The 15,945-nt window shown below is 37.0% G+C and overlaps 2 protein-coding genes across 3 annotated transcripts; both read left to right on the forward strand.

Moving 5' to 3' along the window:
• The first annotated feature begins 3,246 nt into the window (after positions 1–3,246).
• LOC143452771 (uncharacterized) lies at positions 3,247–7,365 on the forward strand. Its single transcript, XM_076953859.1, has one exon. It carries the CDS (start codon positions 5,277–5,279, stop codon positions 6,864–6,866), a length of 1,590 nt encoding a protein of 529 aa, XP_076809974.1. The 5' UTR covers positions 3,247–5,276; the 3' UTR covers positions 6,867–7,365.
• Positions 7,263–15,465, forward strand: LOC143452772 (2-amino-3-ketobutyrate coenzyme A ligase, mitochondrial-like). Of its 2 annotated transcripts, none has more exons than XM_076953860.1 (9): positions 7,263–7,599; positions 7,818–7,962; positions 8,539–8,674; positions 8,797–8,928; positions 9,043–9,197; positions 9,552–9,634; positions 12,416–12,587; positions 13,766–13,887; positions 14,639–15,465. In XM_076953860.1, exons 1-9 carry the CDS (start codon positions 7,389–7,391, stop codon positions 14,788–14,790), a joined length of 1,308 nt encoding a protein of 435 aa, XP_076809975.1. In that variant the 5' UTR covers positions 7,263–7,388; the 3' UTR covers positions 14,791–15,465. The 2 variants fall into 2 exon arrangements, with proteins under 2 accessions (XP_076809975.1, XP_076809976.1); XM_076953861.1 differs by having other exon boundaries at positions 14,136–14,782.
• The last annotated feature ends 480 nt before the right edge of the window (positions 15,466–15,945 follow it).

Consider the following 15,945-nt stretch of genomic DNA (forward strand, 5'->3'; position numbering starts at 1 on the left):
TTTCGGAGACTAGACTATTTACAAGTGTTGGTGAACTTTTGTAACCGAAAATCGTTTTCAAAATCTGATTTTACAATTTGCCCAACTAGAGAGAAACCACTTTTGTTTACATTTAGCTCACATCTTAATCTTCCAGAACTAGAGATTTTAACTTGCTTCAGACAGTTATAGAAGTACCAAAGTTCTGACTATTGATGTAAGATGGTCCCGCTACGCAACGTCCCGCTACCAAAAAGTTGTATAACCTGCTGACCAGTTGTCGTTTTGAAGCAGCAGCTTTTCCTGAATTAGACAAGCAGTTTTTCTGCATGGTGATGGCACAAACGATGGGTGTTAGGCTGCCGTTACATAGATTGAAAAATACTAACGCGAATAGCCACTTTAAGCCAAACTTAGTTTATAAATACAGTATACCTCCTAAAGTCTTAAACTAAACTTATCACAAATCTGCTCTAAATCTATTTTGACTCTAAACAACTAATTCATTGCACTGTGCATATCCTTTCTTTTTAACTAGCCGTTTATTTAATAGAAATATGTTGCGAGTCGTATTCCGTGAAATAGCCACTTTCATGACCAAAACTTGTTTTCCAACGACATGCACAGGCTACCCTCCTACAAAATATCTCCATTATTAGAACTGTAACCTGCACTTGTTATGTGTCAGCCAAACTTACCTAACAAGACTCTCACACGCCAAAATTGACCTTTTTACACTTTCACACGCCATCTTGAAGTTTGTGCACTCGTTTTGGTCTCGCCCTTTTTAACGATTGAGAGTTGCAAAACTTTTCAATATTTTTGTTATTTGCATAAGGTTCTAGAATCGAATCATAAAATAGTTTTTAACTTGGTCTGTAGCATAGGCCTATCGGATCAAACTTGACGAAAAATTAATCGTGTACATTTTCTACTTCTCTTTACGTAGCGCTTCAAGTACACCTTAACCGAGGTTGCATGGCGCCAAGTAGCCTACTGCCAAACGCTTTACGCATTTTGCGTAACTTGCTTATGTCCGGCAAACGAGAGAAAGAAAAAAAAACTCCAACATTGAGTGTCATAAAGGACAATAATGGTTTTTGAACAAATAATGGCTAATTAGAAACGCTGATCATTTTGACGTCTCTTGTTGGACTTTTTCTTCTGGAATTTCTGACGCATCGCATATAAAACGCTATGAAAACATTGCTGTAAACTTCTTCCTTTACAGTGTAAAGGATGAAAAACATGGTTTTCGAGTGTCTCTCGCAAGCCCAACGGTATTCACCAAGTAAAAATGTCTAATTCGACACTTGAATATTTCATTTTCAATAGGTAAAAACTAAAAAAAATATATATACTTGTTGAAGATATTAGCCAGGGCCAGAATAGTGCATTCATTTAATGTGACAGTGTAAAACTGTAAACAGTGCTGAATCTGCAGAAAAATTAAAACATGCTATGATCCCCGCCTCCGCCGAAGGGCTTCACGCTGAAAACGTCTTCTTGCAAAAGGCGAATGGAAAATATTCAAAATTATAAAAACAAAGCATATGAAAGCAAGATCATCTGGTGACATTCACTAAGAGGTCAATTGTATATAACGCAATAGTTCTGAGCCTGAGGTTCGTGGAAAAGGTTTTGGTTTTGGATCCGTGAACATCGTAATGATGATAAGTGCCGTGTTGTGATAATTCACGTTACTGTAAACAAACGAGCAAGTAATCGTTACTTTGTTGCAATTAAATCTTTCATATTTTGTAAAAGTAGTTCGTACTATGTACCACATGGTGAAAGTAATTCTGGGAAAATACGTCATCCTATCCGACTGTTTATTACGTTACAATAGAACTTTCGTAACACTCAAAACACTTTTTAGCATATGAAATGCGTGCTACAAAAAGACAAACGCAGCTCGTCTAAACTTGGATGCTGCTTTTGCATGGTGTGGTTTTTGACTGCTTACAGCAGTAGACCTGTGCTAAACAGTAGAGCTAGTTTTTACGCAAGTTCCGATTACCACACATTTCGGTTGTTTGTTTTTTTATGAGTTAGGCCTATTCCCCGAATTTAGAACTGTTCAGCAGGACCACTGAATAGGAAGAAGTATCGTTAATGCCTTGCCCTTGGACATTACAACTGTATGTCGCCACTAGGTATCGAGCACGGAACACAATCCACATTTGTTGCGAGGCCAGCGCTCCAACCACTCGGCTACTAATCACAGATATGTACGTCCTTAAAGCAATCATAAAATAGGTTTCCTTACGGTTTCGACTTAAAAATAGTAGGCTTATATTGTTATAATATTATATAATAGTTTTACTCTTCTACATTGCTTTTCAGCAGTCCTGATGTAGTGCCAAAACCTGTTTCCCTGTTGTATTGTAGCGTCTCGCTTGTCGCTGCCACTTTGAGAAGGTACCACAAACGCAAAGTCTACATAGTTTATTAGTTTATATACTCAACCACTTGCAATAACTATAGTGACCGCGTCTTTGTGATATTATCAAGTGGCAGGCGATCCCAATCGCTGCAATAATATCATATGTTAAAACTTATTTATGGTCTTGAAAAAAAGAAGGACCACTATGACTAGCCTGACTACTGACTGTTGGCAAGCAAAGTTGGCCGAATTAATTGGAGCAATGAACACTTCATTCTCCGTTTCTTCTAAGAGCTGAGTTCTCGACCGAACTTTTTCACAATAGGCCTACAAGAGTTGTAATGGGCATAAATACGATTAACTGCTTACTATAGTATAGCTGTTTGTTGGTTGTATATTTTGTGTGTTTATAATTTTTAGTTTATTTGTTTGACTGGTGAATGCAAGCTCGATCGCTTACGCAGTTATTATGAAGACACTATCCAAACTTTCAATTTCAACTTGACTCAATATTCAATTTACCAGTGTTTACTATTCAATATTCCTACTACTCTGGTAGCCTCTTTGATAAAATACCTCAAACTACAATCAAAATAAAATTTTTGACGTAACAATGAGGAGTACAGGTTTTGGAAGCACACTGGAACTGCGTTCCGGATTATTTTCACCACCTGTGGTTCCCTTTTGGTGTTTCGTAGTTTGTCTTACGCTGAAATCTAAAGTTTGCTTACCATTTCTTAAAACTTAAGTGGAAACATAAGTCGTTCTTCACCCTGATTGGCTAATACCCTTGGTTGCTGAAATCGGTTAGAAAACATAAACATACCCGAAGTTACCCGCATATGAGTAGCCTAGCCTACTTTGTATAGACCGGCTTTGTTTCTGGGAAGTGTTTTTAAGCGTAAGTCTCTGAGGCTATAATTAGGCAAAATGTTAATTGATGCTTGGGGCTTTATAGTGGGGTTTTTTCAATTTTCGTATGTAAAAACGTTAGTAAAGTGTTGTGTAGCGTATTGTCTGATTGTAAGCTAAATTATTATTACGGTATTACCGGTAGTCACAGGTAGTCTTGGTTTGTGTTTTTTCCATTTTAAGAGAGAATTGGCTCTTTAATGGACATTGTAGCAGACTTATGCAGAGTGTATGTCAGATGCACTACCAAAAATTTTTTCAATGAGGTACTTTGATTGTACTTTATAGGCCTATAGTAGCCTAGGCCCTAGGCAGTATAGGCTATATAGGTCTGGTCTAAAGCGACCTGCCGGTATTAAGCCTATCCAGATTGGAGAGTTTTCTAGGCTTAAGTGCACGGAGGATTAAAATTAATTCATAATAAAGCCACAGTAAACAGAGAGTTTTATCTGCCAGAACTCGGGGTCACAATAAAATGGTCATAATAAGCGGACTCTATTGTATATACTTCTAAGCAGCCTAGACTTTGCGTTTGTGGTCCTTTCTTAAAATGGTAGTTGTAAGTAAGTCGCTATAGCGTTACGGGTTTGTCTTGCTTTGGTAGGTACTACAAATGCAAATTCACAGTGTAAAACAATATACCATTCAAACGAATTTTTATGTGAAGGTAAAATTAGAGTTACGCAGCTTTTCATTTGGAACCGAAATCACGGCTTATGCAAAGCCCGGTGTGCAGAAAGTTTTCTCAAGTTTGCAGCTGCCACGAAGTACAAACCGGCTCACGATTCAGACCAGCTGCATCGGGTCTTTAGAAATTTGCTTCTGCTCACAAAGCACACCTGAGAACCTACTGAGAAATCCGGCACAGGAAGGTGGCATATATGCCGATTTATTTGCACAAAATTTTCATTGTGCTCAATATGCTATATTATAAGTATTATATACATTCAATACGCGTGGTGCAATTTTTGGGTCAAGTAAACAAGTGCACCACCAGATGACGTTACAATTTGAGTAGCTGGGGACTAGTATGCAACTGGGCATTCTGTGGTTGTGCACTTGTACAGTAGACCTAAATTTTTTGCATTAGGCTACACTTACTGGTAAATTTGTTCGGTGCTCTGTAAACAAACTTTTGCATCGGGAGTTGAGATCTCGTCAAAAAAATATCTTACTCTATAGTGCAAACAACGTGAACTTTGAATTATTTCATCTTTAGGCTATGTTTTAATAAACAAACATAACAAAGTAAAATTACATGTTTGAAACGCAATAAATCCTTTTCGAGTTACGGTCTGAGTGGCAAGAGTTTGCGTGGTACAGTATCTGTAACGCATGTAATTATAGTAATTCAGTTTATGTTTACTGCTAGTCTGTTATTTGAAAATTTTCTTGAAATGCAAGGCAAAATTACTGCAGATACCCTGAATACTTTTTATGCCTTTCATGACATATGCTACTCTGACCCTGTAATGTGACCGCAAGTAAAACAGAACCAATGCGTAGGATCCAAAGTGCTATAAATAAAAACCAGGCAACCTTTTTACATTATTTTTTCTTTAATGGCTAAAGAAGCCCTTATGCTACTCACCTGAGCGAAATCTTTACAGTCCAAAGCCAAAACGTTTTTTAAAATATCAAAGTGAGTCAACTTTTTCCATTGTTTAAGTATGTGTGATTGAAAAAATCTTGCCACCCATAACAAGATGGCTGTAACTTGGAAAGGGCCTATTAACATAGTCTTTTATACTTAAGTACAAAAACTTAAATTAAAATTTTGGTGTGTGCTGTTAGATCGAAATTTGTGTCCTTAACGTTAACATTTTTCATTGAAAACTGTGGTAGTTTTTAAGTCTGGTAACTAACTTTGTTTGCATGTGCAGGGTGGTGACATGTTTAGTGAAATTGGCATTATTTGTAAATGCTTGTATATATACCTCATATTTAAGTTTTTCAAGAAAGCATACATAAATACTTGTTCAAACTTCATGAATGCAGCATGATGTTGTTCAAAGAGATTCTGGATCAACCTACTAGAGGTCCATCCAGTCGTGCAAGTAAAGTAGGAATACGGAGATCAGCAAAGCCAACCAGCACAAAAGATGTATTGAAACCAGTCACAAAAAGAAAAGTAAATGCACCGAGAAAAAGACTTGTTCTTCGAAATAAGCCTGGTGCTATAAATCAGGAAACAGCAAAAGGTTTGCAGTTAACAGAAAAAGTTACACGAAAGCTGAATGAAGGCAAAACTACCTCCTATAATGCTGATATCCCATCATCCACTCCGATTTTTACTCCCGTAAAAAAGGAAAAGCTTCCCTCTTGTAATCACAACAAATCCAACATCCCTCCAGTATCCATTTCATCATCGCAGTGTAGTTTAATTGAGTTGCTACAGCAATACAACATCACAAACTCCAATAGACCTCCAACTGAGAAAAGCATTGATCTGCTGGAAGACACTTTAACTCCTGAGGATGAAGAAGTTAATCCAAAGTTGCATACTTTTCAAGAGGTTTTGGCAAAGTTACAACGAACGGTACAACCCACGTCAAAAGCTGACGATATCTCAGCCAAACAGGCTTTTACAGATGTAAAAGTTGCTTTTGAGTCACTGTTTGGTCCTAGTAGTTCAAATGAAAAAGACAAAGAACGAAATACACCCTTTGATAAATCAACCAATTCCAATCAGAACTCAAGGCTAGCAATGCTGGAAAACGAGAACATTTCTTTGCAGCGACAGTTAAGACTTGTCCGAAGAGAACTACAAAATAAAGAAAACAAAACTAACTGTGAAGGTTTTAACCTGGAAATGGCTGCCCTTCAGTGCCAGAATGCTACTCTTGAAAAGAAGGTCACTGAGATCAGCGAAGCCTTGGAAAATACCTTGTCGATGCAGCAAACTTTAAACCTAGCAAACGAAAAGCTGTCCATGGAAAATTCCAAGCTACTGGATGAATTGACAATGAAAGATGATGAACTTAGGAAGAGTGGACATCTCTTTTCTACAGAGACTCAGCTTATTAAGCAAGATGTAAGTGAAGCATTGGAAAAAGTGGGCTCATTAAGGGAAAATCTGGACAGAGCAACTAGTGAAAATGATAATTTGCTGCAAGAAATTAGGAACAAAGATGATGAGATTTTTAGGCTGTCTGAACTAAACAAAGGCCTGCAGAGTAGTGTCTCGCGGCTTTTGCAAGATTTAAATAAAGTTCCTAAACCGACAAGCGATGTTAACTTAACTTCACTTGTTTTGAAAAAATTTGACAGTGTCTTATCATCTCCACCCATTCACAAACCAAATCCACAAAGAAATCTATATACTGCGATTACTGAGTCACCTGGACTAGCAACTGTACACTTGGCCCCAGAGATTATTCCAGAAACAAAGTTTCCCAGTGAAGTGATCTCAGGATCTGACCTCACTGTGGCCGGATCATCTTGCTCTCCATCGATGCCAACGTCTGTTTCTTCGTCGATGTTTTCTGTTACATCAAGAGACGAAAGGGACTTCAGTGCTGGTCTGGCATGCCTTGATGCTGATATTAGAAAGTTGCAAGACAGCCTAAAAGGTTTAAACAATGTGTGATAAAATGTACGTTTGTTGTTATTGGTGCTCACTGACTTACTAGCTATGCATTATGTGAGTTGGCTGTTAATGTGGCTTACATGTGTACAATGTTTTGGGTATGATATATATACACATACTGTTCTACATCATACTAATTAACACCAGCTGTCAGCGTATGCAGTATGCTTTTCCAAACTGTTTCTTTAATTTCAACTTCATTGTAAATACCATCTTGCAATATTTATAAAATCTAGACTGTGTATTAGAAAATGTTCTGGTTTGTATTATACCGGTATTAGAAACTTTAATTTAGATTCATGTACTTGTATACAATTTATAGTATGTTGCTGTCATGAACATTTTTAAAATTTATTTTTGTTCACTGTTAGTTTACACTGTTAATGTACAGTTCACTGTTAGTATACATTTTAGACTTACATGTTTGTTTAATAATTTCATTATGTAGGTGTGTTATAAATAAACATCAATCAACTTAAATACTTTTGTAAAAATTTAGGAGTTTTCGGCATTTACATCAACATGAGTAGGTTTAGTTTGATGAACTGTAATAGGATCTTATACAACTTGCAAAGGAGACCTGTAGCACTAGTACAGCGACGTTTCATACATCTGTCAAGTTCTAGGACTGGTGCTGCCTCACAGCAAGTATTACGGCACCTTGATCAGGAACTGGATGGCATTCGGGAGTCTGGTTTATGGAAACATGAACGAGTTATTACCACGAAACAAGGTTTAGTTGACTCCATCTTTGTAAACAGAACTATATACATATCATTTTTAAATTCTGTTAATTTCTACGTCAAGATTACCTCATATTGTGAAAAATTTTAATAAGCAGCTTTTGAGTGGATCATTGATACTTTCATTTAGTTTAAATTTAATTCGAACTTATTTAGAAATAAATAATTCATAAATTGCACTTGTCAGTAATCTTTAAATATTTTCTAGATTCTCGAATTGGTGTTGCACAACAAGATTCTTCTATTTTAAACTTCTGTGCAAACAATTACTTGGGTTTGTCTAGTGATCCAGCCGTGATAGAGGCAGGAAAAAAGGCACTTGATGAATATGGAGCAGGATTAAGTTCAGTTCGGTATGCATTTGTTTTAAGAAATAGAACTTTCAAGTGGATTTATGAAGTTGACATGCTATGTATATTATATATACAATTTTTGTATATATATTTGTGTGTGCTTAGCAATTGGAACTACTCTATGAGCTCATCATTTAAAGTATCACAAATTCATAACGTTTGAATTTCTGGAAGTGTAATAACTTTAATGTTGTCATTGACTTTATGATGTTATTTTGCTGTAACATGCAGGCATAATCTACGTATATAGATATGTTAAGTAGCCAATATATATATATTGTTTTTACAGTGTCACTATTAAAAAATATAGTAAGTCTGAAAATATTGCATGAGCTATGTACTGTTGGTTTACTGAGCATTTGAACTATTTACCAGTGACAAATGGTTGAACACTTTGATCCCCTTTTATTTAATGTCATTCTTATAAAGTTTTGGCATATTTCAAAAGTGTATTACCGTACATTACTTGTGTGCAAGTTTACTACTTAGATCATTCAGCCAGCTTTGAATTAAGCAGTTGTGACAATAGTGCTTTGAATAAATAAACCAATCACATATCATTGTATACCTACCCAGATTTATTTGTGGAACTCAAACCATCCACAAGCACCTTGAGCAACAAATTGCAGCATTTCACGGCAAAGAAGATGCGATTCTCTACGCAAGCTGTTTTGATGCAAATGCTGGGTTATTCGAAACTTTGCTTACAAAAGTACATGAGTGTTGATTTTTATATTGCCTATGTGGCACAAATATATAAAAACACAAAATATATGCTGTAAACGGCCTTAAACAATGTATTTTGCTTAAAAATGTTCTGTTTGTGTTTTTTAGGATGATGCAGTCTTATCTGATGAATTAAATCATGCCTCTATTATTGATGGTATAAGACTATGCAGGGCAAGCAAGTATCGCTACCACCACCTTGATATGGCTGATCTTGAAGAGAAATTGAAAGATGCCCAAGTACATTTGAACAAAATAATCATTTGCCCATTAAATTGTTGTATTGATATTTGCTTGTAAATTACTCAGAATTATTATTGGGATCATTGCTTTTTGTGTCCTGTTCTGTTCCAGAAATTCCGTCATCGATTGATAGCAACTGATGGCGTCTTTTCCATGGATGGTGATGTTACCCCACTCAAAGAAATTTGCAACTTGGCTGATAAATATAACGCTTTAGTATTTATTGACGAATGCCATGCTACTGGCTTTCTGGGGAAAACTGGCAGGTAAGAGAAAAAATACTTGATTGCATAGTTTGTGTACTTTTGATTGCTATCGTTTTGTTACTAACAGTGATGACTTGTACTGTGTATTTATTGGAAATAAAACTTTAATTAGTTGCATGATGTTTATGTTAAAATCTTTATGGTTTGTTATAAGTATGAGTATTACTTTGCTGGAGTCACATGGTAAATTAAGCTTATATAAATAAATGTCATTTATAGTCTCTTAAATTGACTAAGGATATGAATTTATGTGTTGTTTATATGACTTATCAATACTTTCAGATTAATTGTTTGACAGCTGATATATACAGTATTAACCGTAGTGTCTAAGATAAACTTATTACGTACATACAGAGGAACAGATGAGCTGCTTGGTGTGCAAGACAAAGTGGATTTAATCAACTCCACGTTGGGAAAAGCATTGGGTGGCGCTGCTGGTATATTCTGTTTTTTTTGTATTCAGTATTGTAAATTTATATTTATACAAATGTGGTACTGTGTACAGAATGTACTATGATTTGCGCTTGAAAGTGCAAAAAGGTTAAGTTATTATTTCAGTACAAGATTTTGCTGAAAACGATTTTGATGTGAGTTTAGGAATTGGAAGAATACGGATATATGTCAGTTCATGTGATTACAGTCAACTCTCGATTTAACGGACTTCGATTTAACGGACTTCGGATTTAACGGACTCAATATGCGCAGATCTATGAGTAAAAGAATGTACCAAAAGAACGGTTTTTATTGTTTTGGAATTCGCCAGGCTACTTGCGTGAATGCGTGAAACGATTAGAAAGCTGTCTCTCACAACGTCACAATACCAGCGTATTGTGATCTATCAGCGTACTCTGTCAGCGTACTCTGTTAGCAAGAGCCTTCATTCGGTGCACCTTAGAATCAGTTAGAACCTGCCTGTGTTTAGTACGGTGCATTATGTCTAAGCCAAATGAAAAACGTAAACGTGTGAACTTGTCGGTGATGCAGAAACTAGAACTGATCAAAAAGCTTGAAAAAGGGGCCAGCGTTGCGAGTGTCTTATTGTGTTGATGCGGCGTCTTCCAAGGGTGGTAAAGTGAGCAACAGAAAACATATGAAGATGGGTAAGGAACAATCTTTGGACGCAGCAATTATGAAGTGGTACGTTCAACAACGGTCCAGTGGAGTGAATGTGCGTGGGACAGAGTTAATCGCAGCTGCTGCTAAACTTGCTACCAGTCTTGGCTTAACCGATTTTAAGGGCAGTGATGGGTGGCTTTGGCGATTCCGGAATCGCCACGGATTATTTAACGAGGTTCTGCATGGCGAGGCTGGTGATGCAGATACGGCAAGTGTGGCCCCCTTTCGCGAAAAATTAACAAAGCTGATTAGTGACGCAGGCCTCACCCTATCTCAAGTATATAACGCAGACGAGACGGGAATTTTTTGGCGTTCTCTCCCGAAGAATTCTCAAGTCCGTCAGGGTGAGGAGAAGACCAAGGGGAAGAAGACAAGCAAGGAAAGGCTGTCGGTCCTGGTCGGGTCCAATGCCACCGGTACTCACCGACTGAAGCTAGCCGTGGTGGGCAAATCGAAGAAACCACGGGCATTTAAGGGATTAAACGTCGAGCGTGACCTGCCAGTAGTTTACTACAACTCTAAGAAAGCTTGGTTTAACTCTGCAATATTCACTGATTGGTTTTTCTCGCATTTTATGCCTGCGACTCGGAAATATCAAGAAGAAGTGCTGAAGATTTCTCCTGATGATGTACGAGCGATTCTAATACTCGACAATGCCCCAGCGCACCCTAGTGAAGAGAAGCTTGTAAGCGCTGACGGCAAGATAAGGGTCCTTTATCTGCCCCCTAATACAACATCGGTTATACAGCCAATGGACCAGGGGGTTATTAGCGCCTTGAAGAGGCGCTACATCCGACGTTACTTGGATGAGGTCCTGGTCATTGTAGAGGACGAAACAGATGCTGAGGTCGACACCAGGGGCCAGCGGACCTTAAGCAACATAAAAAATTACAATATTCGTTCAGCCATTTATAACTTTGCAGCAGCGTGGCAAGACATTAAGGTGTCTGTCCTCGCAAATTCATGGAAGAAAATCTTAGAGGACAAAGATTCAGAGGCCAACTTTGAAGGAATAGAGGCAGGAGATTTTCTCCAAATGTTGCAGCGTGGTGGGGAGGTATCCACCTCCATCGATGATATAACAGACTGGCTGGACGAATTAGATCTGGACCCAGGGTATCAGTTCATGTCTGAGGCCGACATAGTGGCATCTGTGGTGGATGGTGGAGAAGAGGAAAGCAGTGACGAGGAAGAGGCGATTGAAGTCCCCAAGGTGAAGTTGTCAACTCTACGGAGTTATATCGATGCCCTCATTGATTACTCCGCCTACAGCCAACTACCTGAGATGGCGCACCAATATGGGAAGCTCAGGATGATCAGGGAGCATGTCATCAAAGAACAGCATATGGGGGGTCGCCAGACAAAAATCAACAGCTTCTTTGCCCCTAGCCGCCCTGTTCAACATGGTGCTCCAGCCAACCCATCTGTGTCGTCTCCATCTCTCTTACGCATCCCACCTGCCCCTGAAAATCTGAACAATGATGATAACAATAATTTAAACTTTGAACAATGAACAACAATGATTTAAGTTGTGTACTGTAAATGTACCTGTGTACTGTAGTCGCGCAGGCTATACAAAATACAAACAAGGAACGCATTTCATGTGTCTTTGAACTGCTACTGTGTTGTACTGTACAGTATTTGGTTTATTAAGCGTGAGCATCTGCGCAGTATAAACATGTTTGGTACGCGTAATACATCTCTCCATCAAAGTACTGTAGTGTTTTATCGTAGGCGTGTTTTCCAAGCAAAAGCTAGAATTTGCGGTGACAGATGGTCTACGCTATAGCAGAGTACTTGACTGTACACTGTACAGTAGTGGGAGTACGGTATTTTCGATTAACGGACTTTTTCCAGCAACGGACTGCTGCTGGTCCGCATTTGTCCGTTAAATCGAGGGTTGACTGTATTATTTTGGTATTGTTAATGCCAAAATATTATTAATTTGTGCCAATTAATTGTTCATCTTAAATTTTAGAGTTTCTCGCCAAAAATTACATAATTCTTAAATGATCCTCTCTTATTGTTTCACTTCTGAAATTACTATTCTTACCTACAAAATGCTAGTATCAAACTTCAATGTTTACTTATTTTTGTTGCAGGGGGATATACTGCCGGCCCAAAACAGGTCATTGATCTGCTACGAAATCGTTCTCGTCCCTATTTATTTTCTAACAGCCTTCCACCACCTGTCGTTGCTTGCGCTAGTAAAGTATTTGACTTGCTTATGGATGGAAGTCCACTTGTTGAAGACATACAATCTAAAACTAAACGGTTGGTAATAAACATGTATTGTGTTTACTTAAATATTAACACAACATAGGCTATAGCTGGTATCCAGGTAAACGTGAGAAAACTTTTTTGTTTTTTATTGTTTTTTCCCAAAAAACTCAAATTTTATCGGACTCTACCATTTTTGCTCCTTCGTCTGATATCCCATGAGTAGTATAGCTAAGCATAATTGAAAATTACGGTTATGAATATATATAATTGACAAACAAACACGTTACTCATGTCATATGTGAAAAATTTCTAGAAAATACTTTTACACTCTTACAGTACGGTGACAGTGCATGCTGTCAACATGTACTTACATAATGAAACTGGTTTGTAATTGTAAATCCATTCGCTCGCAGTTATATGTATATATTTAAAAAGTTGTTGAAACAACTTCCAATTCTGCTTTGTAGCTATATGAATGTTCAATTTCTAACTCTACACTTGTATGATAAGTTTTGGCCTTCATTTAGTAGTTTAACTTTCATTCATACAGTGAAGGCTGATTTTGAGTATCGGTTTAGCTTGTTTTTCATTCTACTTAAGCCTTGTTTTTATACTTGCCAATTTTATTCGTGATTGATCTCCAATGTACAGTAATATGTTTTGGCTTGGAGATTCTGCAAGGACTCTTAGAACAATTGCAATTTTATCTAATGCATATCGGCATTAGCCTTCTTTTAATCCAGCAGTCAATATCAGATTACTTTAAACCTGGTTGAATTGGCTCGCTCCTGAAATGGTACTTCACTGTCTCCAACATCGTCCTGGTTATACAGTGCCATAGACAGCCAGCCAGCAGCAGTGAAAGTTTTGCATGCGCAGCTGTTTAACTTCCAAATTATATTCCTTTACTGTTATATGTTGATAGTGTAAGATTTTGGATGCACCGTTACACCACATGCTTTTCAAACACTAGCTGTTTGATAAGTACCCGTATATAAAGAAGTATTTCAAAAAAGTTAAGTGTCAGTTAGGGGGTTTCTATTGTTAAAAATTTTCACGTCGATATTTTCTGTTTTACTAAAAATTAATACAGGCTTCAGATATCGGTTATCGGCTTCTTTACCTAACCGAACGATCGGTATCTGCGAAATTTGCCATTTTAGTACCATTTCTGTTGCAAGTTCATTCATTCTTGAATTGCTCAAATGATATTTGTGTTAAACATTCAGTTTCCGAAGCAAAATGACTGCAGCTGGATTTACAATATCTGGAAGTGAGCACCCGATATGTCCTGTGATGCTCGGTGATGCAAATTTGGCAGCCAGCATGTCTGAAGATCTTCTGAAGAAAGGTATTGAAATTCACTTTTTAAGACATGGATTGCAATCTTTTATTAATACATGACATAATGCAGGCCTCACTGGTGTGTGATGAATTCCTATGAATCATTTTTGACCATTTGGTGATTTTATTGTCCAATGCAAAACACTTGCTAATTAAAGACACTTAGCTGCTTAACCTAACTTTTTTGTGCTATAGAATATTTATTAATTATTCCCTTGTAATCCAATACGTTCTATTGTGAGATACATTTCATAGGACTTCCTGAAAGCTAATGATATTGTCAGTCAATTTATAAAATGACAAACAATTAAGTTTGAAAAATAGAGAATTTCTACATTCTGGTAAGTGCAACTATAAGCCTATAGTGAGGACACGGTCTTCAAAACAACTGCTGCTTACTGGGGCTAACTTCAATTAATTAAATTATTCATCTTCATGTATAGCATTTATATTTTATGGAATATTATCTTTGCGATAATTTTCAAAAACGAGCTGGTTCAAACATTTTGCATGGTAAAATAATCACAGCAGGTACAATTGAAATGGTTGAGCTATTTCTAATAACCTCAAAAACTCAAAGCGAACAATTTTTATTTTTTTAAATTTCCTGTTGGGTATTTATCTCAAGATATCATGCGAAGCAAGATATTGGAAATAGTTACATTGAGTAATATGTGCATTGCATATTATTTGGTGGCCTATGCACATACATACAAAGTGTTACATGTGCATTAACAAGCTAAAAAATTGCATGACAGGTATATTTGTGATCGGATTCAGTTACCCAGTTGTGCCAATGGGTAAGTCTCGAATTCGAGTCCAAATTTCTGCATCCCACTCAGTGGAGGATATTGACAGAGTTGTGGATGCATTCATCGATGTAGGAAGAGCTCACAAAGTGATTCCATAAAAGTAATTAAAAGTTTGGTCAAGCTCGGTGTCTTTTGCGACAGAAGTAAAATATATTCATCTTTGTACATAACCCAGAACACGATATTGCCTTATATTATCTCCACGTACAAATTGCAACGTACTTGATATGCATTTTTATTAGTGTACTAGCAGTTTTTTGGTCTTGCCTACGCATATTCCAGTGTTTTTTAATTCTTGGTCTCTTAATACTTTCCAAAATGTTACCCTACTATTTATAATAGCCATGGTATTTCAGTGTTTTTTGCTTTATGAGATAGTCTTTTTGATAGTATTCGATATGTTTTGTGCAAATGAAGCATAGAATAGATTGTGATGTTGTACTTGCTTTGAAATTTACTCTGCGGACCGGTTTTTACTATTGCGTGTCTACTGTCTATAGATAATGGTGTTTTACTAATATTCAGTGTTTTACTAATCCAAACTTTTATAACTGATGATTTCTTGATCTTGAAAAGATTTCGTTTACACAAACTGCATTAGCATTTTACCCTGTTAATCATTGTGATATTGGAAGCGTATTGTCCTAATGTTTTGCACTTAACGAAGCACTTCGACCGAGATTATGCTTACCTAAACGTCAACAACCTTTCCACTTTATGCAATTTGCAACGTACTGGTTTGTCAATAAAACTAACACTTTTACTACTTGCAATCAGTTCTTTTATTTTACTTCTTTCAATCAGTGATCAGTTCGATTTTAGCGGCTCCCAGCAATCTTATAATGTGCGAAATCAGTTCTCGCTTTGCTGGTGTGTTTATCCTACAACTGTAACGGAAGTTAGATGCTCATACAAGATACTTCCAACGCCTGCAATTCAATTAAACCAATATAAGTTCTAAGATACTGTAAAATGCGTTTATCTGTTCAACTGACTGGGTAAGTTGAATCAACAGGTTTTTGGCTGATTGAGTATGTAATAAATTGATCGGCCCCAAGTGTATGTATGTATGTGCGAAACTGGTTGAAAACTAGTCAGCAGATGGCGATAGAGTGTGAATTAGTGGCACACGGCAAGTTGGCGATAATTATTTGTTGCATTAGAATTCAGCAAAGTTTAGTCATCGGAACAACCAGACACTTGTTGTTTAAGAAATATATCTTTTACCCTACAGAACATTTTCGATTTCTATA

Source organism: Clavelina lepadiformis, chromosome 4 (assembly GCF_947623445.1).
Source record: "Clavelina lepadiformis chromosome 4, kaClaLepa1.1, whole genome shotgun sequence".
Classification (NCBI taxonomy): Eukaryota; Metazoa; Chordata; class Ascidiacea; order Aplousobranchia; family Clavelinidae; genus Clavelina; species Clavelina lepadiformis.